Source organism: Hemicordylus capensis, chromosome 2, assembly GCF_027244095.1.
Source record: "Hemicordylus capensis ecotype Gifberg chromosome 2, rHemCap1.1.pri, whole genome shotgun sequence".
NCBI classification, from domain to species: Eukaryota; Metazoa; Chordata; class Lepidosauria; order Squamata; family Cordylidae; genus Hemicordylus; species Hemicordylus capensis.
Genome location: NC_069658.1, coordinates 346279268 through 346303275, shown reverse-complemented (window position 1 = coordinate 346303275; position 24008 = coordinate 346279268). Strand labels below are relative to the sequence as shown.

Sequence of the window (24008 nt, the reverse complement as noted above, 5' to 3'; positions counted from 1 at the left end):
AATTCTTGAGTAGCTTCTACACCTTTCTGCACAGTTCTACAAGGTGCTTCTCATGTAATGCATGCCTTAAGTTAACTAAATATCTGGCATCCTAACCAGCTGGGGGAAACATACAAAAAGGAATTAGTCTATGTGAACATGATAATTCTAGTGCACACCACTGTTATTATACTAACCCACAATTAGAAGAGAGTGTTCAGATTTCTGCAACTATGGGAAGGTATTTTGAGAAAAGCTTTTAATCACAGCAGCTGCTCTTCATTGTATTCTTCCATTGGGCTGTAGTGACATCCAGTGTCCACTTTTAGACGGCACTTCCCAAGGCTAAATCATCTCCTTATTTTAGCACCAAGCTTTCTTTTGCTGTCACTAATATTTCCAGAAAGTTAGAGGGATCATCATTGGAGTAATAATATTCTCCGAGTTTAAGATTGATTGCATTCTAATTGAGTGATGTGGAGCATTAATTCATCTGCTCTAGGTTCTAACTGCTACATCCCCTCATAACTAGAATATTCATTAGACGCAAAATACACAAATGTGACAGAGCAGACGATTTGTGGACATATGGGGAAAACCAAGATGAATTGGGGAACTGTACAGTGCCTCTTCTGTGAAGATCTGTACAAATATTAACTTCCAAACTGAAAATAATGATAGCTGTTATGGAGCAAACTTACCTGCCATTCCATACTGCATGCGATAGGATAGTCGACGTTACCACTTTTTCATCTTTTGCTTTGCGTATTTTTCAGGTTTCTGGATTAATGTATGCTATAGACAATGTAATGTAGGTTGGCCTGAAGCAGCTGGTATCTGAGTAAACATCAGATAAGTAGCATAGCTAAAGAAAATTGTGGCACAGTCCAGCCAAAGACAGGCACTTTTCAATGAGAGTGTTAGGAATACATTTACATTTCTCCCACTGAATTCAATACATCTTAACACCGCTTTACTTTGCCTGGATCACATGCATTGGATTTGTATATTTGCTTGGATCACATGCATTGGATAGGTAAAACTTGAAAAATAGAATCATGATCAGATATTGGGGGCGGGGCACTCCTTTGCATTTAGAGAAAGACAAATTAAATGCATTTTGTGATAGATAATAGGTTAGTGTTCACCTTTTCGTTGTTCACTCATTTCATCATCTAGCAGGAGAAAGAAAGGGGTTTTACACCCAAGAGTAAGAACACAACAGCCGTGCTGGATCAGGCCCAAGTCCCATTCAGTCCAGCATCCTATTTCACACTAGCCCACCAGATGGCTCTGAGAAGCCCACAGGTGGGGGTGGGGGCATGCCCTCTCTTCTACTGTTGCTCGCCCTGCAACTGGTATTTATAGGCATCTTGCTTCTGAGGCTGGAGGTGGCCTAAAGCCACCAGACTAGTAGTATATGCTCACTTCCACTGCCTGGACTTACCTTTCTCCAAGTCTGCTTTTGATCCCCTGAAATCTGGTTTCCAACCCCAGCGTGCCTCTGAAACTGCTCTCTCAAAAGTCACCCATGATCTCTTCATTGCCAAAGCACAAAATCTGTTTTTATCTTTCTAGACCTCTCTGCTGCTCAGGTGATTCCACAGGGGAATTCTTTCTCCTTCTGTCCACTGGGGTCTTTCTCTGTCCTTGGCCCCTTATTATTCTCCCTGGGTGACCTCATCAAGCCACACGGTACCTCAATACCATCTATAGGCAGAGACATAGCATTACTTCTCTCCCTAGAGCCTTTCCCCTCCATCCAATCCCATCTCTTTTGTGTGACTGGACTGCAGCTGCTTTGACCCCCTCCCCCACCCCCATTGCAGCTTCCTTGTTGAAAGTTACGAGCAAGACAATGTCAATATTCCATAATCCAGGGAGCGTCCAACTGAGGCCCTCCAGCAGCTCTTGGCCTACACCCCCCATCATTCGCAGTCACAGTGGCCAATCCAGGGATGATGGGAGTTCTAGGACAACAGCGGAAGGACTGCAGCTTGATTGACACCCCTGCGTGTTCAAAAATAGCATATTTTGCTAAGTTTTTGTGAATGTTTTAGCCAGATAGTTCTGTTCCCCCCCCTAAGCTAATATCCTGTACCAGAGGCCAGCAATTAATGTTTAGCTTGGGATATGTTTTAATAAGCAGTTATCCAATTATCTGTGACTTGCATGTGCAGTTAATATTAACTGTTCTGGATATTGTATAAATAGGACCCGACAAGGGTGGAACGACATACAATGAAACACACATGGATGCTTCCTTAGGTGGGAGAAGTCAGAGCATACCATCACCTTATTGCGCTTTACCAGGAGAGAGGATTGCTGCTTGTGATTTATTTGAAAAGGGTCCTTTATGTGAACAAAGGGGGGAAAGGGCTGGGTTTGAGTGAGGAGAAGAGAGAGAGTAACACTACAAACGAACTAAAGTTTTTAAAAGCCTTCTATCTAGGCTTCACTTCCAGTTCTATGGCCTACTCCACAAGTTCCAGATCACCATTGAGCCTGGAACATAAGAACAGTCCTGCTAGATCAGGCCCAAGGCCCATCTAGTTCAGCATCCTGTTTCACACAGTAGCTCACCAGATCCCACTGGAAGCCTACAGGCAGGAGTTGAGGGCATGCCCTCCCTCTTACTCCCCCACAACTGGTACTCAGAGACATCCTGCCTTTGAGGCTGGAGGTGGCCTATAGCCATTTGACTATTAGCTGTTGATAGACCTCTCCTCCATGAAGCCCCTCTTAAAGCCATCCAGGTTGTTGGCTGTCACCACATCTCGTGGCAGAGAATTCCACAAGTTGATTATTCGTTGTGTGAAAGAGTGCTTCCATTTATTGGTCCTAGATTTCCCAGCAATCAATTTTATGGGATGACCGCTGATTCTAGTGTTAAGGGAGAGGTCTTTTATGTCCAGGCAAACTAATTTTTTCAGTTTGATTTCCCTGCGACACAGGGAAAATCTGCTGAGCAGAGCTAAGCCAATCATTGCAAAGCTGTGCAAGGCAGCCAAGACTTTGCTTGCAACTTTCTCACTGAACACAAATGGGAGCTGCAAAGCACTAGGGATGTGCACGAATAGAGCACTGATTTGAAACACAGTTTGCGCACGTTTAAAAGTGAAAAGAGCAGGTTTGTACCTGCTTCTCCGCCACTCCATGCAGTTTTCTGTGGCAGTAGCAAGCACTGCCACCCCAGCACCTTTCATGTGGCGGCAGCAGCACGCACCCAGCCGCTGTCCATGTGCGGAGGCCATGAGTGCGCTGCCACCACGCACCACCATAGCAGGAAACTGCATGGAGTGGTGGAGGAACAGGTACAGACCTGCCCTCTTCACTTTTAAAAAGGTACCCAAACTGTGCTTCAAATCATGAATCTATTCATGCACATCCCTACAAAACATACATATGAACCAGAGCTCTACACTCTGGGAATACAAGGACTTCATTACACTGCTGGTTTGGGCAGCAAACCTGTACATTATCTATAGGAAACTCATTCAGCTGGAGTAGAGGTCTCTTTGCTTAGTTTAAGTCCTATCCACACAGGTCAGTGTAAAATTACAAAGGATTACGACCTGGAGCATCTGCTGGCTCAAGCTTGTGTTCCTTCCTTCAGGTAGCTTGTTCATCTAAAACTCACAGAAGCATTCTTCTGAATGTTACACTGCTCATTTGAGTGAAGGGGAGATGTGGAACTCTGAAGATCAACATCAGTGGGCAACTACATTAATCTGTAGTATTCCTCTACCTACCTGAAATTGCATCCATATGGCAGCACCAGGAAAAGTGGCAGTAGCTTATGTAATTGCGACTGGATGGCTGCTTGCCTACAAAGAACAGCCGTCTGTAAATAGTTTCAGGGGGTCTCCATTAAATAAGTGGGTCTTCATCATAGTAAACTATAATGAATGTTTCAACAAGTCCCCCCCCCCCGCACTTGCCCATAGTAGTATCCAGAGTGGTATGTACCATAGCCCAAACCTCAATGTTTTGTTTTTTAAATAGTCTCCCCAGGGGCCCAGCTGCTTGGAGAAACCTCCTCAATGGCAACACACAGCTTATGGATATCAGAAATAAGGACCCAATTTCATGGATAAAGGAATATAATCAGGGTTACTGATTATGTTCATAATCAAGCTGCATCATGAAAAAAAGTTTCCCATGGCACAATTTAATTTCTTGTAATTCCAAGTTTAGTGACAGGATTAGAATAACTACAACAACAGTTTTATTTGCTCAACTTTATTCAACCAGATGTGAATGTGCTGGAGAACCGATATGGCCTCTTGTTGACAAAGTAATATTTTTATGGAGTCTAATTCTAAGCTTTGCTGCTGAAAGGATAAAGAATTGAGAATTGCATCATGAGCCAGTTGGTCCCACAGAAGTAACCAGCAATTAAAAGGAGCCAACAAATGGATGTCATGTGCAGTGTGATCCAAAAATATAATTAAGGCTGCAATCCTATGCACACTTATTTGGAAGTAAGTCCCCTTGAACAAAGTGGTCCTTACTGATGAGTTAACATGCTTAGGACTGGGCTGTAAACCTACTTAAAATATTAGTACTGAATTAATTGGCATGTGGACTGCAGCTACATTTAGTCATTTCATCTTGGTCTATTTTTTTAAAAAAATCTGTCTCCAAGGTGAACTCTTACAATCTTCAGTTAGTCTTAAAACATATTTTATACAATGTATTTACAAACTGAGTTTCTTAAACTTTATTTCTGCTATACAGGAAAATAAAATAATTTATATCTCATTTAAAAAGAAGAATTACTGAATTTGTATGCCAACACTATTTCTCAACCACTATATGTTTTGAGCAACAGAATATTCTATAGACATTATAATTATTATAGGGTGACAGATCATCCTTGCACTGTTGTAATACACCTGTAAGTAGCATGACAGTGCAATAATTTAAGAATCAGAATTTAAAATAATTTCAAATTTGAACCAACTTTTAAGATTACACAGCATTAGTGTATCAATTTGTCCTATCCGTTGACAAAAAATACAGCTGGCTTTTGGAGAAATGCAACTGCTTAAATTGGTAAGCTTCCTAAATAATTGAACATCAAAAATCCTTGGTGTACAAATAGTGCAAAAATAAAAATAAAAAATACTTCAGTTTTCACTGCTTGGTTGTGCAATGCTACCCAGTGTCACAGTTATAAATAAAAAAGGATCCAGTAAAACTACTACATTAGGTTTACTCTTAACATGCAAAATTAAAATAGTCAGCAGCTAATTCAGACACCTTAAAAGATTGGGGTATAGTGAATAGCTTCATTTCAGATTTCCTGTATAATTACAGAATTACACTAACATATTTCCAAGTACACCTGTAAGTAAAGATTTTCGCTGCAGTTCAGAGGAGCATGCCCACCTGAATGCCTCTTTTCAAAAGTTAACCACACGGAACTCCTCAAACTGCCTTTGAAGTTTTGCCGTGTTCAAAAAGCAGGGTGGAGATCTGCTATAAGATCAATTTAAAAGAAAATACCACATGTACTCCAGTGGCAGCTCCCTTTATTCTTGTACCACATTATTAAAAATGTAAGATTGCATTTGTGGGGAGACCTTCTGAAGATTAAAGTCTATAAATGATTTGGGTGTACATGTAATATAATAATAATGTAGAACATTGTGAGCATATTAAAGTCCTTTGGATACAGCTTTTAGGTTTGGGGTTTACGTTCCCAACTTGTGGAAGGTCATCTTATCTTAGCCGAACAATCCACCTTTTTGGAAATCTAAGATATTGGATCTATAATTGCCCAGCAGTTTCATCAGAGTATTTGTAGAACTAGGCTACCAATTTTAGTCCTCAAAGCAGCATTCCAAGGAAACTAAAAAATTAATAGAGAAGACAACCAAACCTAGTACCATTGTTAGATGTGCTTTAACATTTGTTTCAGAATTCTGCTCAGACACACAATTTCAGTGCACTGTGAGCTGAACAAAAGGCCAAACCAACCAAGGCAAACAAAATATTTCAATTAATTTTTTTAAAATCCATCCATTTAGGGTGCTATTAGTCACAGATAAAACAGCCCACTGCCAATTAAGAATGAATTGTGCAGCATCCTTTTAATAAGTTCAAGAGAAACCAAATAAGTTTTCTTCTATTTTTTTCATGAAAAGAAACATACAAGCCACCATTCACAAATGGCTGATGAGAACTGGGCCCGTGGTGTAAAGATTAGACACTAATCATAATACCACCAAAATAGAAGTACATCCAAGAACTCTAGAATTATCTTACAAAAATAGCTACATTAAAATTTGTTGGCTCTAAAGCTATATAGTCAAGCCCTATAAAAAGGCAATCTTTTAAAGGATCTGGCTCAGAATCGGCTCTGTACAAATATTAAAAATGCACACCCAATGTAAGATATTTTGAAAGCGCTTTAAGGGGCTATTGCAGCTGGTTTGTTGTGTAGCAATTATTAATATTGCATAGCTGAAAAATGAGGTCACTTAACTTGCATTAACCCTGCAAGTTTACACACGGAAGGAGTGATATATACCATTTGCTAGAAATAAGTGGCTCTATGCTGAGAACAAAGCCATTTATAAGGGTCCTGACTGTTCATATTTTCACACACACACACACACACACACGTACGTGATTTTTCCAGATGTTATACAGAAACAGGTGCGATTTGAGAACTGCTTCAAAAATTATCACTATAGTAGTTCATAGGGCATAGACATAGCTCAAAAATATACTGCTTGTTGATGCTGAAATACAACTGGCACAACAGAATAAACAGCTCATTCATTTTCAGTGCATGTGCATCCATGACAACATCTGAATCATTAAATGAGGGAGTATGGCCTCAAGTGTTTAATCAGTCTCAAGGGTACTGATATTGGAGGCAAGTTCTTACTGGTTGACATATTGTACAGTGAGCTGTCCATTCAAGAGGGATGTGGGTTTGTTGTTTCCAAGTCAGCCAAGAGCCCATCCCCGCAACTTCTGGATATGAAGCTGTGTGACATTGCTGCTGCACTGCTACTGCCATGGGAAATAATGGCAGTAGTGGAGCGTCAGCAATGACTCACAGCTTCAAGGGCACGGAGCAGCCTCCGATTTGGGAAGCTGCATGAACAGGCTTTGGCTAGTGCGGAAGCAAACCTCTAGGTTGAGCAACTTGCTGTACAATATGTCAGCCACTGTATTTAGTGGACCTGAGCAATGGTGTACATATTGGATTATACCAAACTTGGCCAAGAGATCTTCCCTACTGCAGTCCCCTAAGCTCCCCACCACCACATACTCCAAGGCTGCTTAGGGTCAGTGGATTCTAGGTGATGGTGTGGCATGTGGTGGTGCGAGGGCTGCAGCCAGAAGTGGGAATTCCTGGAAACCAGGCAGAAGCACCTTTTGCGAATAGACTAGGAGGTACCTCTGCCTAGTTTCTACCGATTCCCCTTTTCCACGTGAGCTCCCTGCATCACATGCCATGCTGTTCCCAAGGGCCCATCAATCCTTGGGAGGGTTTTTAGAAAGGCTCAAAAAGCTGCAGCAGGGAAGAGGAAACAAGGAAGATTCCTTGAACAAACTTGGTTCCACTTAACACAAGTTTGGATTCAGCTCCTCATATTCTCCACATGGAGAACCCTGGAAGCATCTACCAAGTATTTAGTTGTCCACATCCACAACTGTGAGATCTAGAGTGGCTGACCACATGAATTATTGCCACCACAAAAGGTATCTTCATTCACACACGATTCTAGCAGCAGTGGGGTGGCTATTCTCCACATGAGGGCACTATTAAATGGCTGTAGACATAGCTTCAGTGTGGAATTCCCTACACAGAGATGGGAGGCTATTTATAGCAGCCTCTGTACTAGGAAGTATAATGCATAAACTGGACCTTAGATGAGAGATTCCTCTGATCCCAGGAAGCAAGTCTTTAGCAGCAGGCCACACTGGCAGAAAATATGAAGGGTGAACATGTAGCAATCACCATGTTTTCTCTTAGGAATACAGAAGTGATGAACAGTCTCCTGCTCACATGTGTTTTAAAGAGCAATTGTCAATTCTATAGGTGCATTCTTCAAGTATATTTTGAACTATAGTATCTGTGCCAGACTACGAGTGTCATAAGATGTAACTGCTTTTTAAAAACTAATCAATGAATGAAAGCCCTTGTTAAAAAAAATAGTCAGGTCTACAACAGACTAACTGAACTAACTATCTGATTGACTGAATGATGGACCCTGCTCCATCATTCAGTTAGAACTATATTCTGTACAGTACAGAATATAATTTGAACAGAAAAGGGGGGCACACAAAGGTTTGTTTTTAAAAAGCTCCCCTATCAATGTAAACAGTATTTTTTTAAAGGGGGTGGGGCACTTCCTATTCATTTTCCACTGGAATTTTTGTCGGCATTATATATGCCACAAGAGGAGGAAGGTAGAAGAATAAAAGCTGTTGAGGAACAAAATGATTTTCAGTTTGATAATGTTAGGAGCCGCAAGATGCTTTTTAGACACATCAAGCCATTTTGTTGAATTTGGGATTCCTTTTTTATCTGTTTACCTGAAATAATGTTTAAAACTTCAAAAAAATTTTTTTTTACAGTTAATACTATGAACATAGAAAATATTTGCAGGGGGAGCTACAAAGAATAGTTGGAAGAATTAAACATCTATATGGTGGAAGCATATCTTGGGAACGGTAGTGGTGGTTTTTACCCATTCCTATGTACTTCGCAGGCATTTGTCCCAAAGAGTGAAAAGTACGTAGGATGGTTAAATCCAGTCAGTTCCAATTTAAGCTGAGTTTAGATTTACTTCTTTCTAGATAATCTGTTGCTCATTTAATTTATTTAGTTTGCCTACACATCTCTTCTCTCTTATGCACAATGATGTGAACATCAATGCATGGTAAAAAACCTAGTGGCCCCTGTGTCTGTGGAAGCCCAAATCTGTCACTGGATTCCAGAAGTTTCTGGCATTTGGTGACAACCATAGCTGATTATCTTTAAGTGCACTCTCATGGTACCTCACACCCTTACAAGATAGGAGGGCTGGGATTTTTCTGAAGTGTTGGCAATAGCTAAGAAACACAGGATCATGCTCTAGTTCTTGAAAAGGTCAGCTTTGAGCAGAATTCATCCTGAAATGTCATTAAAGCTCTGCCAGATTTGGTGAACCAGACCCTGCATTTCAGTAGGGTTACTGGACTTTGGGCAGCTGAAGTATTCTTTCACCCCAAAGAAATGCACTTCCTGGCTCATCAAATCCTTTATACAGAATAGATTTGATGGATGCTCTTCTGTGACGAGGATGCAAGTCACACAAGGTACACCTCCAGTGTCCAAAGTAACACATATGCAGTAGTCAACTATATATATGTACACAGGTCAGAGACGATATACTGTATGAGCTAGAGCTCCCAGTCTATTTCTTCTGGCCGGTTTTCAGGCCAAGTTCTTTTGATGGATATTTTAAAAAATCCAGCCTCAGTAGTAAATTCATCTAGCAGGTGTACTAAGGAAATGGGAAACAGCTTCTAGAACATACAGTTTATATGCAACTTCATTAGTGAAGCATTCCAATAGGCCATTTCTCCCACTCGCTTGTTAGAGAATCATTTTCCTTTAACTTGCAAAACAGTTCAAACTCAGTTTGGTGCCTGGCTGTACATAAAACAGCTGATTGAGCCAAGGAAACAAGCAACATCTTATTTCTGGAACATGTTCACACCAGGGTTTTCACATTTCTGTAGTGCCCATCACCGAGTAGAGGTTGGTAGTCTTAGCATATACTTGTCATGCTAGAAGTGCAACACCAATGGGGCAGATAGAAGTCAGATATCAGCTCTCTTTCCAAACCCACCATGCTAGATTGACATTATTTCTTATCTTTGCATTCACTTGAAGGTGTGTCACAATGGTTTATGGATCACAGCTACACCTGAAAGTGAAGAGAGTAAATGCACATTCAATAAATTGGAGCAAAATGAGTTTGAAGATAACCTGTTGTCTGCACAGTGACTTATAGAATGCCTTGCTGATTCTTGGCTTGCTGATTCATTTGCTAGCAAAGCTTCCTTTACCTGTAATAGACAGGAATCTAACAGATATACCATCTGCTACTATGGACTTCAGGTGGGGGAACCGCACCTGTTGAATTTCTGCCTGTTGCAGGAATAGGATTATTTCTACAAGTACTATTTAAGCACTACTTTTTCATCCTAAGTTTAAAAATAGTTTATACAGAAAATAAGTAAGATGGTTCCCTATCCCAAGGGGACTCGTAATCCAAAGAGAAACATTCGGGAGATACCAGCAACAAACACTGGAAGAATGCAGTGCTGGGGTTCGATGGGCACCCTTGCTTCCCCCCCCCCCCCGCTTCCCTCCACCTATTTAGAAGGTGGCTCTTTTCTCAATTAGCAAGGGTAACTCATTTCATGAGTGACCTAACAGGATCTGTGCAAGCGGGAAAGAGCTGGCAAATTCATTGAGAGCCACAACAGAAATCTGAGGACAATTCTATTGTGCTGTTAATGCTGTGTTTTGTATACTCCTTTTAGTTACGATGTATTGTAGATCTAGCTGGTCAAAGACCATAATAAAGTATTGTGCCTGTTGCACAACTTTAAGTTGTCACTTGGCCCATCATTCTGTTCCCACCTGGTTCAACTTGCTACTTACCTGCATAACTTCTCCCAGTGCTCATATTGGTTGGTAATAATGTCCATTTATCAGTGACAGGATTATAGTATTCTACAGATGCCAAGTTGCAAGAACCATCATCTCCTCCAATCACATAGAGAAGCCCATTCACTGCACAAACCCCTTTGGATGAAAAAAAAAAGTGTGACATTAATATATACTGGTGCTATATGCAACTCTAAAATTCAAATTGGATGTGCATTCAAGTAGTTCTTCAGCCCACCCCCAAATGCAAAATATTTATGCAAAACACTTAAGATAATTTAAAATACATCATTTATTTATTTTCAGAAGTTTTCTTAGGGCAAGATTTGAGGTGGGATTTTTGTGTGCAGAATTTAGAATGCTTGGGCTGAAGGCTGAAGGACAGAGAGCAGGAGCCATGCATGAGTACAAATGTCTCAGCCTCATAGGAATCTGCCGGTACAAGTGTCCTCATAGGAATCTGCCAACTTTGTTCATCATTTGAGGCCCTGCTCCATGTTCCCCTACCTTCAGAAGTCCATTTGGGAGACAACACAAGACAGGATGTTTTTTGGTCACAGCACTGAGATAGTGGAATTCCCTTGAGGTCTAAATGGCCCTCTTGCTGTTGATTTTTTGGCAAAAATTTTCACAATAATTTTTGTTTCACCAAGCTTTTTAATATAGTTGATTCCCATGGTCCAGTTAAGCTTTGGTCTCTTACTTTTTTCTTAGGCTTTTAAGTCCTTTTCAGTTTTTGCTCTTTAAGTTCTCTTTATTAGGTTTCCAGTTCTTGCAAACTGCCTCGGGGATCCTTTTGAGAGCCTAAAGATGGGACAGAAATGCCCTAACTAAATAAAATAAGAACTCTGACTACAAAACAAAACCCCTTTGGTTTCTAAGCTTCCTGCAGACAGTGTCTGTCCCACATTCAGATGTTTTCCGTGCAGTCACAAGAGCTGAAATATAGGAGTGTGCATGAACACCACCAATCAGATCAGACCATGATCTGAATGCATTGGTTCACCAAAGCACACAGGCAACCCACATCAAACTGGTCTGATCGTGCCGACAGCATTAGATCAGTTTGATGCATTGGGCCAGAGAAGTGTGGGGAGCAGGGAACAGGAGAGTCTTGCCTGGAAGCAGCACAGTCTCTCTCTCTCTCTCTCTCTCTTCTCTTACTGAAGAAACTATGCTGCTTCTAAGTGCCGCTTTTATCCCCAGCCGCCAACCCATAATGCTCCAAGGATGGAAGCATGTTGCTGCATCCTTTCCCCACCACATTACTAGGGACACACACAGGGGTGGCCATTTTTGTGCATTACTGAGGCGATTGCCAGCTCCCACTCCCCCACTGGTAAAGGCAGTCATGTTCTTCCCAGTAACACACCAAGCAGGAAGATGCAACATCATGGCTTTGCTTCCTTCCTCAGGGCATTAAGGGGCAGCTGCTGAGGAAAACAGCAACACCACTGCAGCAGCCCACAGAGGCGGCAGCTTTTCTTCAGTTAAAAAAAATAAGTTAAATTAAAAAGTCAAGTCATCAATACAATGCAATTCAAGGTCTGAACCTTACATCAGATCAGATTTAATTGGTCCTCACTGTCAAACTCAAACCAATGCAAAATTGGCTAATAGGCCTTGCATCCATTCGGATTTGATTGCATCAATTCGATGCACAGCACTACCAAACACTCTTTTTAAAAGAAAGAAAACAGATTCCCAGAAAATCTCATTCCATGCTAGATTCCAGACTGCTTGCTGAACAGGTAACAAGATGCAGGCAACTCATGGGACTGTTTGCTATCCAGAAACGTAACTTCAAACCACATCTGTTTTCATTTTAATGTTTTCCCCTGCTAACTGAGCAAAGAGGCACCTTTTAAAAGTGGCATTTCCCTTTATTTATCAGGGGGAGAGCAACTGGCCCTATCCATCCCCATCACAGCATCCCTCCAGTGGCTGTTGCTGGGGTCTATCTTAGGTTTCTTTTTTTAGATTTTGAGCCTTTGGGGACAGAGCAGCCTTTTATTTTATTTTATTATTTTATTATTTGTGAACCACTTTGGGGACTTCTGTTGAAAAGTGGTATATAAATATTTGTCATATTCATAATCATATTCCTAATGTATGTGAATCTAAAGAGCAAGACAAAATGAAGACATGAATGGCAATTACCCGCATTTCTTCTGCACATATTCATATCTGCCACTTGTTTCCAAGTATTTGTCCCAGGATCATATACTTCCACGCTTTTCCTCACCAAAGGACCATCATGTCCTCCTGTAGCATATAACTGTCCACCAAGGACGCCAACACCTGCAAAGTAGAGGGCAGCTTCTATCAAACCTTTGCAGTACTGGCTACTCTTGCAGAAGCAGTTTCAGACAATGCCTATAGCGTAAGTTTCAGCTACATATTCAAAAGAGAAATCTCTCTTAGCCCAAATGTATAAGCCATGGTCTTCATGCAGCAACTCACAGGATGCACAAACAAAAATAGAAAGCAATTCATACCAATACTGGGGTGCTTATTAGTCTAGAATTTTGAAAACGTTAGCACACCACTATACCTCTTATTTTTTTAACAGCAGGAAAAAATAGTGTTACGACGAATCAGGCAGAATGGCTATTCAGCAAGCACAGCCACTTTGGCAGTGCATCTCAATGCATGCACCACTGAAGCCAACACAAATCAGTAGCACCGGGCTACTTGAAAATGACTTTGGACATCATAATCTCACAAACCTGGTTAATGCATAGCCACTCTTACGTTTGGCTGGCACTAAAGGTTTATCATGTCCAAAAGGGAATTTGTGAAAGAAGGTTCCACAGACTGTGGCTGCAAATACATCTGTGCAACTTCCTCCTTCAGATGTTGATAGCCGGATCACCAGGTGAATACAGACGTGGCCACACATTCAGTAGACTGTGTGGGATTGCTACATTTAAAGCCATTCTGAGACAACTCTCTCCATGTCTATAACCATGACAGATTCAATGGAAAACTGACATTTTATTTCGTACCTTCTTACTCTTTAAAGTTATTTTCAAATTTCTCTTGTAATATGTCTTGTCATATTGGTCTAATCCTAGTACTTATACACTACCTATGTTGGGCTGCATTATTAGTCACCTGATTCCAAGATGAGCTGAAACCTGTTTACATACTTAGCCTAAACCTGCAGAAGGCAGGGAAGCCGGAAGAAACAAACAGGAGTACACCAACTAGCCATGCCTCCCACAGTGACATGCTGAGTGGTCATACCTCTGAAAATGTCACTTTGTTCAATGCCTATCTGCAATGGAAAGTGGTGAAACCAAAGAGCTCCTGCTTGTAGAAACTCAACCATGGAGAGGAACTGCCCCCACATACAAAAACGGATTGCAGAGACATTCCAGGACACAGCAATAGAGTATGCTGGTGTGGGGTGTGTGGCTAGCAGAAAGTCTCTGACAACTCCTGTTCAGACTGAATGTGGGGATAATGTATGCAAATAGATCTGAGGTTGGTGCCATTAGGCTCACCACATCAGTGGTTTCTGCAAGAGCAGTACCAGCAAAGCGACAACATGAAGAGAAATATTTTCAAGAGGACCTGAAGTCTGCAGACTCTGCAAGTTTCCTTCTGCAAAGGAAGTTTAAGGACCTGTTCAGAGATTTGGCTATCTGAATAAATGCACATGGGAAAAAGCACACGCGCACATGCCCCACCTACAAACAACAACATCTTGAATACCTGCACCACTGCGCCGAGTACTCATATCTGACACGTAGGACCACTCATTTGCAGCTGGATTATACTGCTCCACAGTACTAAGGCACTGCCGTGATGCTCCATCATAACCACCAACAGCATACAGTTTACCTAGAAGAAGGGAACATGCACCACCAGCACATCAATAGAAGCCATTAGAATGGGTGTGGAGAAGCAACAGCAATATTTTGCAACCAATGTTTCATCACTAATTTATATCATATAATTTACACAATCCTGTTGTGAAAGCCTGTGTGACAAGATCAATAGATATCAGTATATATAATATGCTTCAACTGGCCCTCAACATATGGAAAAGCTTATACACCAGATGCACAGATCAATGAACAGCAGAAAGGTTCTTCCTAAGTGAGAGCCTAAAAAGCTCCAAGGGAAATAGTTGCTTTTGTTTTTGCCCCCAAACGGAAATGCATTTTTTGCCACTCTAATGAAATACTCTTGTTCGCATAGGATCTTCCCTGTATGCATTAAACAAAACACAAAACTAGGAACAGTCATCATGGAATAGTTATGGTGAAATCTGAAGAACTCAACTTGGGCCAAATTTACCAAAGGATATTTCACAGAATTTCTTACAGACACAAACATATGGGATTTTACAGTACAGAATAAAGAGGCCCAGATTACTGATGCAGGGGCAGCTTACACATCTTTCCATTTGGGAAGAAGTGAAAACAAATATTTTACCCTCGATGGAGATATGAAACCACAGGAAAGCAAACTATTTGTGTTGCCTGTTCTCTGCATGTTATTGCAGTATCCAAAACTAGTCACTGACTCTGCTTTGCTAAGTAAAAACAATTCATGATTCATATCAACAGACATCAGTGCATCCACTGTTGAAGGCCTAGGCAATGCTCTCTGTGTAAACCGCCCTGAGCCATTTTTGGAAGGGCGGTATAGAAATCAAATTAGTAATAATAATAATAATAATGCTGAGAACAGGGAACATTTATGGTTTATGTTCCTGAAACACTCCTATGATAGTGTTTTCCATAAATATCCTTTTGTTTAGAATTCAGATTTTAGTGGTTTATTGGGTAGTGTGCATTATTACCCTAGAATTATTAGTTAGCAATTGCAGTTCACTAGGTGATTCAGATTAGCCTATCTAAGGTTTGACCTTACACCAGTATCAGGTGAAATGTAAGTGGAATTTCTTAGTACAACAACAAAACATATACCTAGAAGGCAGGCTGTAGAAGACATGTCTCAGCGACTACTGTGTTTAGCCTGCTTCAGTTGAAAGTGTGGATTTATTTATGGAACATCCAGTGTCAAATTAAAATTTTAACTAGCTGAATTTCATTTTTATACTTTAATTAGAATTTTACATTTAAAAGGTCCTGTGGTGGAAACAACAGTATGTTGTTCTTACCCTCCACAACTCCAACTCCAACGCTGCTTCTCCTTGTGTTCATAGGAGCCACAAAAAACCACTCATTGATTTTATAGTTATATGCCTCCACCGATGCCAGACCTATTTTGAAAAGATTAAAAGGATTTTCTAGTTCAACAGCTTAGCAGAGTACAGTGCCTCCTTTGTCATAGGTGCCATTTTGTCTTAATAGTTATTTCCCTTCCAGACAAAATGGGAAAACGAGACCGAGGCTACCCAAGCAGTCAATAAGCTTCCTGTCTGGCCAAAGCCACACTAGCCTGGCCAGTTGCCGCTGCTAACACCACTAGCAATGAAAGCCCACATGGCAGACCACCTCCCATTTCTCTTCTAACTCTTCAACAACAGATTTTAAAAGTCATGAAAAAAAGTTTAAACTGCATTCTTGTGGAATGCTAATCACTGATTTCTAAAAGTAACTGTGTCTGTGTGCTTATCTCCTTGCTTCTTGGTTGGCTTATTATACAAATCAAGTGTTGTCATGGGCAACTGTGCCTCCATTGGCTATGGGGAGAGGGGGAGGACACAAAAGGAGGGAATTTCAAAATGTATTCCTAGAGAGTGGGAGGCAAAGAGACTAGATCCCTTATGTCTCTCTTGAAGAGAATACATCAGGAGTGGAGGAAGGTAAGTGTGATTTTGTGGTTTTCTTTTCTCAGCACTGAGTATAATATGATGTGCTACTGCTGCTACAACTATCTGGTTTTGCTGGATCTCAGACTGGCAAAAGCTCTATGTCTGGCCTTGAGACTAACTTGTGCTTCACTCACCGCTCTGCAATCTGCACTGCAAGGTGTACTCAGTCAAAATGTGGCTGGACTTGCTCCAGTTAAGCTTATGGCTATGCTTGCTGCTGAGAGTGTTGCTGTGCCAGCTGTTGCAATGCTAGGAAGTAAGGAATCATAATTTTTTGCGTGAGAGCAACTTGTGCCAATGATTTTACTACAAGGCAGGCACCTGGCTGGCAGATTCTGGGTTAGCGATTCCTTTTTGGCCATTTGGACTGTGTTTGAAATGTGTGTTCTGTGTTAGGACAGAGAGGTTCCCTTTTACTGTGTGCTTTTGCAGTGCTGTAAAATGCTTTGCATTCTGTGAGTGCAGCTTGTTCCAGCCATAAGGAACAATGGGGAAACTCGAAATACCCCATTGATCCCCATGGGTAACTCCGAGGAAGAACCAAAGTGGGTTGTCTGGTAGGTCATGATGGATGCTACCTATCACCCAACCCACAATAAGAAATGGGCACGTGGGAGATTTTTAACCTTTCCCCCAACCCCCATAGTATCCTATGGTTTGAGAGAAAGGTTAAAAAATCTCCCACTTGCCCACTTATTTTGTGGGTTGGGTGGAAGGTAGCACACACTGTGCTCTACTACACAACCCACTTTGGTCTCCCTAGGAGCCACCCATGGGGAACAATGGGGTGTTTCGAGTTTTCCCATTATTCCTTATGACCAAAACATTCTAAACATTTTGAGGTGTGTTCTGTAGAAACAGCGAGGGTTGACCGCTGTTTAGATTAAATGTTTTGGTCATCTGAGTTTCATTTTGAGCTCAAAACAGAATGCAAAATCCATTTCCTGCACATCCCTATTAAGGAGGTTGGGCAAAGTGTCAAATGTTGCTTCACAAAACGGAAGCTTAACATCCAGTAGTATGAGCTTGAGATCTTTTGTCCTTGCAATGGTACTCTGAGGAGAGAAGACATGAACATCAGTCACAAAGTGGTGTTGGCTTTTGTTAAGCAACTTACCTGTGCTTCCATCAAATCCACCAACAGCATACAGAAGTTCATTTAACACAGCTGCTCCTAAAGTGCTTCGCCTTTCTTGCATGCTGGCTATTGATGTCCACTGATCTTTCACTCCATCATATACATCTACTGTTCGAACTCTTAAAGAGCCATTAAAACCTCCCACAGCGTAGACTTTGCCTGCCATGAATACCACCCCTGACAAAATCAAGTGGAGGGGAGGGGGAGGGGGGGAGAGAGAAAGAGACACTGAGACTGACGGCAAGTCATGCCTACTGCAAAAGCCTGGAAAAACACAAGAACATCCCTACTGGATCAGACAGAAGGCCTATCTAGACCAGCATCCAGATGCTGTAGCCTTGCTCATAAGGAAGGTGCTCCAGGCCCCTGGGTCATTTTGGTTACCCTCTTCTGCACCTTTTCCAGTTCTACAATGTCCTCAAGATTCGGTGACCAGAACTGTGCACAGTACTCAAAATGTGGCCGCACCGTAGATCAAGACATTACAATATTTGCATTTTTAATTTCAACCCCCCTCCTAATGATCCCTAGCACAGAATTTGCCTTTTTTCATAGCTGCCATGCACTCTTTCAATGAGTTGTCCACCACAACTCCAAGATCTCCCTCCTGGTCAGTCACCAACAACTCAAACTCCATCAGTGTATATGTGAAGTTGGAGTTTTTTGCCCCAATATGCATAAGTTTACACTTGCTTACACTGAACCACATCTGCCATTTTGTCACCCACAGACCCAAGTTTGGAGAGATCCTTTTGGAGCTCCTCACAATAAGTTTTGGATTAAATTACCCTAAATAGTTTAGTGCCATCTGCAAATTTGGTCAATTTGCTGCTTAGCTCAACTTCTAGATCAAGTTAAAGAGCAATGGTCCCAGTACACATCTTTGGGGGACCCCACATCTTACTTCTCTCATTGTGAAAACTGTCCATTTATTCCTACCCTATTTTTCCTGTCCTTCAAACAGTTACCAGTCCACACTTGAACCTTTCTCCTTATCCCACGACTGCCAAGTTTCCTCAAGAGCCTTTGGTGGGGAACTTTGACAAAAGCTTTTTGGAAATCCAAGTATACTATGTCAACTGGATCACTTTTGTCCACTTGACTGTGGACAGGCATGTGGAAGTCTGTCAGATTAATTTAGGGTGGCTTCATATTATATAAGCCACCTAATGGCACAGCGGGGAGGCAACCTGCCTATAGAGCAGGAGGCTGTTGGTTAGAATCTCTTCTGGTATGTTTCCCAGAATATGAGGAACTGTAATGTTTGAATGCTGCATACAATATGCATCAGATCTACTATCAGGGGAGTTGAGATGCTGGCACTATAGATTCCTGGTGTCTGTTGGCATTGATAGAGTACCAACCAACCAACAGGACTAATCTATTAAAGCACATTTTAAAATTTTACAGACTTCACATGTAGTAGCAGAGGTCATGCAGAAGTACTTCACAGCAGCCTCTATTGGTCATTTCACTCATTACACAAAGAAAAGACCAGGTTTGCCACCAAGTTTACATTCCACAGGCAGCTGTACTCCGTCAATATTCCCTGGTGAGTTCACACCAGTATGGTACACAAGTTTGTGGAATCATGTGTTTGTGTGCTGCACTACACATTGTTCATATCTATAAAAGTAACATAAGAACAGCCCTGCTGGATCAGGCCCAAGGCCCATCTAGTCCAGCATCCTGTTTCGCACAGTGGCCTACCAGATGCTGCTGGAAGCCACAGGCAGGAGTTGCCCTCTCTCCTGCTGTTACTCCCCTACAACTGGAATTCAGAGGCACCCTGCCTCTGAGGCTAGAGGTGGCCTATAGCCCTCCAACTAGTAGCCATTGATAGGCCTCTCCTCCATGAAGTTATCCAAACCCCTCTTAAAACCATCCAGGTTGTTGGGTCACCACATCTTGTGGCAGAGAATTCCCCAAGTTGATTATGCACTGTGTGAAAAAGTACTTCCATTTGTTGATCTTAAATTTCCTGGCAATCAATTTCATGGGATGATCGCTGGTTCTAGTGTTATGTGAGAGGGAGAAGAATTTCCCTCTACCCACCTTCTCCACACCATGCATGATTTTATAAACCTCTATCATGTCTTCCCACAGTCATCTTTTTTCTAAACTAAATAACCCCAGGTGTTGTAGCCTTGCCTCATAAGGAAGGTGATCTAGGCCCCTGATCATCTTGGTTGCCCTCTTCTGCACCTTTTCCAGTTCTACAATGTCCTTTTTTAGATGTGGTGACCAGAATTGTACACAGTATTCCAGGTGTGGCTGCATCATAGTTTTGCATAAGGGTATTATAATATTAGTAGTTTTATTTTCAATCCCCTTTCTAATGATCCTAGCATGGAATTGGCCTTTTTCACAGCTGCTGCACATTGAGTCGACACTTTCAACAAGCTGTCCTCCACAACCCCAAGATCCCTCTCCTGGTCAGTCACTGACAGCTCAGATCCCTATCAGCGTATCCTTGAAGCTGAGGTTTTTCGTCCCAATGTGCATCACTTTACACTTGCCAACATTGGAGCGTATTTTCCACTTTGTCGCCCACTCCCCCAGTTTGGAGAGATCCTTTTGGAGTTCCTCACAATCTGTTTTGGATTTCACTACCTGAAAGAATTTGGTATCATCTGCAAATTTGGCCACCTCGCTGCTTCTAGATCATTTATTAATAAATTAAAAAGCACTGGTCCCAGTACAGATCCCTGGGGGACTCCACTTCTTATTTCCCTCCATTGTGAAAACTCTCCATTTATCCCTACCCTCTGTTTCCTGTCTTTCAACCAGTTAGCAATCCACACATGTACTTGTCCCCTTATCCCATAACTGCTAAGTTTCTTCAGGAGTCTTTGATGAGGAACTTTTTTGAAAGCTTTTTGGAAGTCCAGGTATACTATGTCAACTGGATCACCTTGATCCACACACTTGTTGACACTCTCAAAGAACTCCAAAAGATTTGTGAGGCAAGATTTACCTTTACAGATGCCATGCTGGTTCTATCCCAGCAGGGCCTGTTCTTCTATGTGCTTATTTTATTTAGTTAGTTCGTTAGTTAGATTTATATACTGCCCTTCCAAAATGGCTCAGGGTGCTTTACAATTTTATCCTCGAGGATGCTTTCTATCAATTTGCCTGGAATGGACGTTAAGATAACTGGCCTGTAATTTCCCGGATCACCCCTAAATCCCTTTTTGAAAATCGTTTTTACATTTGCTACTTTCCCGTCCTCCGGTACAGAGCCTGATTGCAGGGATAAGTTATATATTTTGGCAAGGAGTGTGGCAATTTCACATTTGAGTTCTTTGAGGACTCTTGGGTGGATGTCGCCCGGCCCCGGCAATTTGCTAGTTTTCCGTTTTTCCAGACAGTTTAGAACATCATCTCTTGTCACTTCTATCTGATTCAGTTTTTTAGCCTCCATCCCTGAAAAGCCTGGTTCAGGAACAGGTATGTGCTTAGTATATTCTGCTGTGAAGACGGACGCAAAGTAAGGTGTGAAGTGGTCCTCGGTGATTGTTAAAAATATACGAAGTGGACAGTAGAAGCTTTTGTTAGATCAACAATCATCTCCAGTGTTTTGCATAATGCAGTCTACACAATGATTTAGGAACGTCTAAAATGCACCACAAATAGTATTTGGGATTCTGATTGATGCCATAAAAATATTTACCTGCTCTACATCTCCGAGAAGGAAGTTCAGCAATTTGATCCCATCGTTCCTCCTCAAAATCATAACACTCTACACTTCGAATGGCTTTGGGGGCTTGTCCACCCACTACGATCATTACCTTGGTAGGAGAAAAACAAGTTGGATAAAGAAATCCTATGTGATCGGGGTACTTCTAACAGCACACAGAAATTTGGAAAATAAAACCCTTCATCTCATTTGAGACATCGTGGCTAGCAGATAACACTCGGAACAATAAGAACGCTACCAAGCAACAAACACACTTTTCTTCCCAAACATGGGAAGTTGGCATCTGCAGAATATTAAACTGGGAATATAGCCAAGAAGTTCTTGATAACATAGTGATCATAGCCTTTGGGCAAAGCCTGTGCACTCTTAGCTTTCACAGGTTATCTAACTTTCTCTACAAAAGGTAATTAGTTCAGCTCCCCGAAGAGCTACATTTTAATAAAATGTGATAAAGGACTAGAGGTATATGGAAGCCCTAACAATACATACACATTGGTGGTGCTTAATATCAGGAGAGACTTGTTCTAACATGGGAAGATTAGAATGAAACTGAGATAAAGGGGAGAAAGGTTAATTCAAGAAGCTAATGAGTCTATTCATTTGTTTTCCTTTTCATGAATGCACAAACCTACCTGCCTTCAAAATGGCAGGCCTTTAAAAACCTATGCACATGCCCTTTAAATTTTGGTTGCTCTAGGCTCACAATGAATCAAGATTCCAAAGATTATCTCCACTACAAGTAGTCAGGAAGATATCCAGCATCTTCAGGCAGGGAAAAAGCAGAAAATACAAATATTAGTGACAGGCTATAGAGTCTGTCACCCCTACCCCTGCCTTTTCATCTTCCTTGCACCATTCATTCACACAATACCTTAGCTGGTATTTACACCATACCATTCAGTGGTATGGCCAAGGAAAATTCTTAACACAGAGAATGTCTTCAATGGATTATCAATCAGCACTAACAGTTTTGATGGAAAAGGATTAGGTGCCAGAGTAGTTCCAGAATTTGTCCAGTCGGCAATAAGTTATACCGGTAATGTTGTATCACAATAATTCATCTTAGGAACATAGGAAGATGCCATATACTGAGTCTGACTATTGGTCTATCTAGCTCAGTATTGTCTTCACAGACTGGCAGCAGCTTCTCCAAGGTTGCAGGCGGGAATCTCTCTCAGCCCTATCTTGGAGAAGCCAGGGAGGGAACCTGAAACCTTCTGCTCTTCCCACAGCGGCTCCATCCCCTGAGGGGAATATCTGACAGTGCTCACACTTCTAGTCTTCCATTCATGTGCAACCAGGGCAGACCCTGCTTAGCTAAGGGGATAAGTCACGCTTGCTACCACAAGACCAGCTCTCCTCCTTGAAAAGTGAGAAGAAAGTCATAACTTCATAATCTTCTGTGGGCTGTTTCATACATTCAACATGCACTTGTCCATTACTACCACCTCCAGACTGTCATGGCTCATACACTTCCTCAGACCAGAAGTCCCATCCCCATGGTAGAGCAGGGCATCTCCCTAACATACTTGTAACAACTATATGGATGGTCTACACAGAAACCATTATGTGCTGAGGGTCAAATCACATTATTTCCTCACCAACCTTACACTAGTTCTTCGGAGGGGGTAAGGTTAATCATGAGAATTTCTCCACATACAGGCAACCACAGGAAGCATCCACAACATATAATGAGCATCATGGCAGGATGCATGTACACTTCCTCTACGACAGGAACAGGTTATTCAGCCCAGGTAAGAATCTTAAACCAGGTGATAGCATATGATTTAGGTAGAAAGGTTGTACATGTATGTTCAATACCTCCAGACCTTTCACCTTAAAACAAGGACAGAAGAGTCAGGACCACTATACAACCAGCACATAATGCTGAGAATATTTTGTGTATGTGATGGTGTGCTTGCATGTAGCCAGCATTCCACTGAACCTCTATGAGTTCTTTACCAACAAATGTGTGAATTGTGCCCAAGTTTTCCTTTTTCAGCAAGACAATTTAGCTTACCTTTGGCAGACTGACTGGTGTTCTTGGCTTAGTTCTAGGATTCTTTATCAGTTGTCTTTGATCCAGAGGGAGTAAATGATATTTCATGGCCTCAATAAGGAAGTCCTTACATGTATTATTATTCTTGATTAACGCTTCTTCTTCAACTGTCTGAAAGTGCCAAAGAAGATTAGTACAAAGGTTGTATTTTGCTAGAGAAAAACATAGATAGAAGGGTGATGGTCACTGGGAGTTTTCCTTATCTGTCATTAATGATTTTGGTGTGGCAGTACTAATAGCTGTAAGAACTTTTGGTCTGGCTTCATTGTGCCATTTCTATATCTCACCCATTATATTATCTAGTTCAACCAGGTAGTGATGTTGTATGTGTTAAGTTATGCTACCCTAGTCTAAATATTTTACATTGTGCAAATATGGCAATCCTGCATTAATACCTGGCCCTTGGACATGATCTGAGGGCATGTAATGCAGCCACCCTGCTGAAGCTAAGGAGGGTTGGTCTGGTCAAGGCCTTGATGGGTGACAATCAGAACTATGTATGCTACCTTGAGCTTCATGATGGAAGCAAGGAGGAGAGAGATACTTTTAAAAAAATGCTAACAAGATTAGCAACATAGGAAGGTGCCATATACTGAGTCAGACCATTGGTCTATCTAGCTCAGTACTGTCTTCACAGACTGGCAGCAG

The 24008-nt window shown here is 41.6% G+C and overlaps 1 protein-coding gene across 6 annotated transcripts in view; it reads right to left on the bottom strand.

The window, feature by feature from the left end:
- Window positions 1–5872: 5872 nt before the first annotated feature.
- KLHL3 (kelch like family member 3) overlaps window positions 5873–24008 on the bottom strand; it is a 115519-nt gene continuing 97383 nt past the window's right edge. For all 6 annotated transcript variants that reach the window (XM_053293703.1, XM_053293709.1, XM_053293707.1 and 3 more), the window contains 8 exons: window positions 23322–23471; window positions 21275–21392; window positions 17581–17778; window positions 15807–15908; window positions 14390–14518; window positions 12830–12970; window positions 10664–10807; window positions 5873–9920 (listed from right to left, as the gene is read on the bottom strand). In XM_053293703.1, coding sequence (XP_053149678.1) covers window positions 9892–9920; window positions 10664–10807; window positions 12830–12970; window positions 14390–14518; window positions 15807–15908; window positions 17581–17778; window positions 21275–21392; window positions 23322–23471 — 1011 coding nt within the window. In that variant the 3' untranslated portion in view covers window positions 5873–9891. The remainder of the gene's footprint in view (window positions 9921–10663; window positions 10808–12829; window positions 12971–14389; window positions 14519–15806; window positions 15909–17580; window positions 17779–21274; window positions 21393–23321; window positions 23472–24008) is intronic.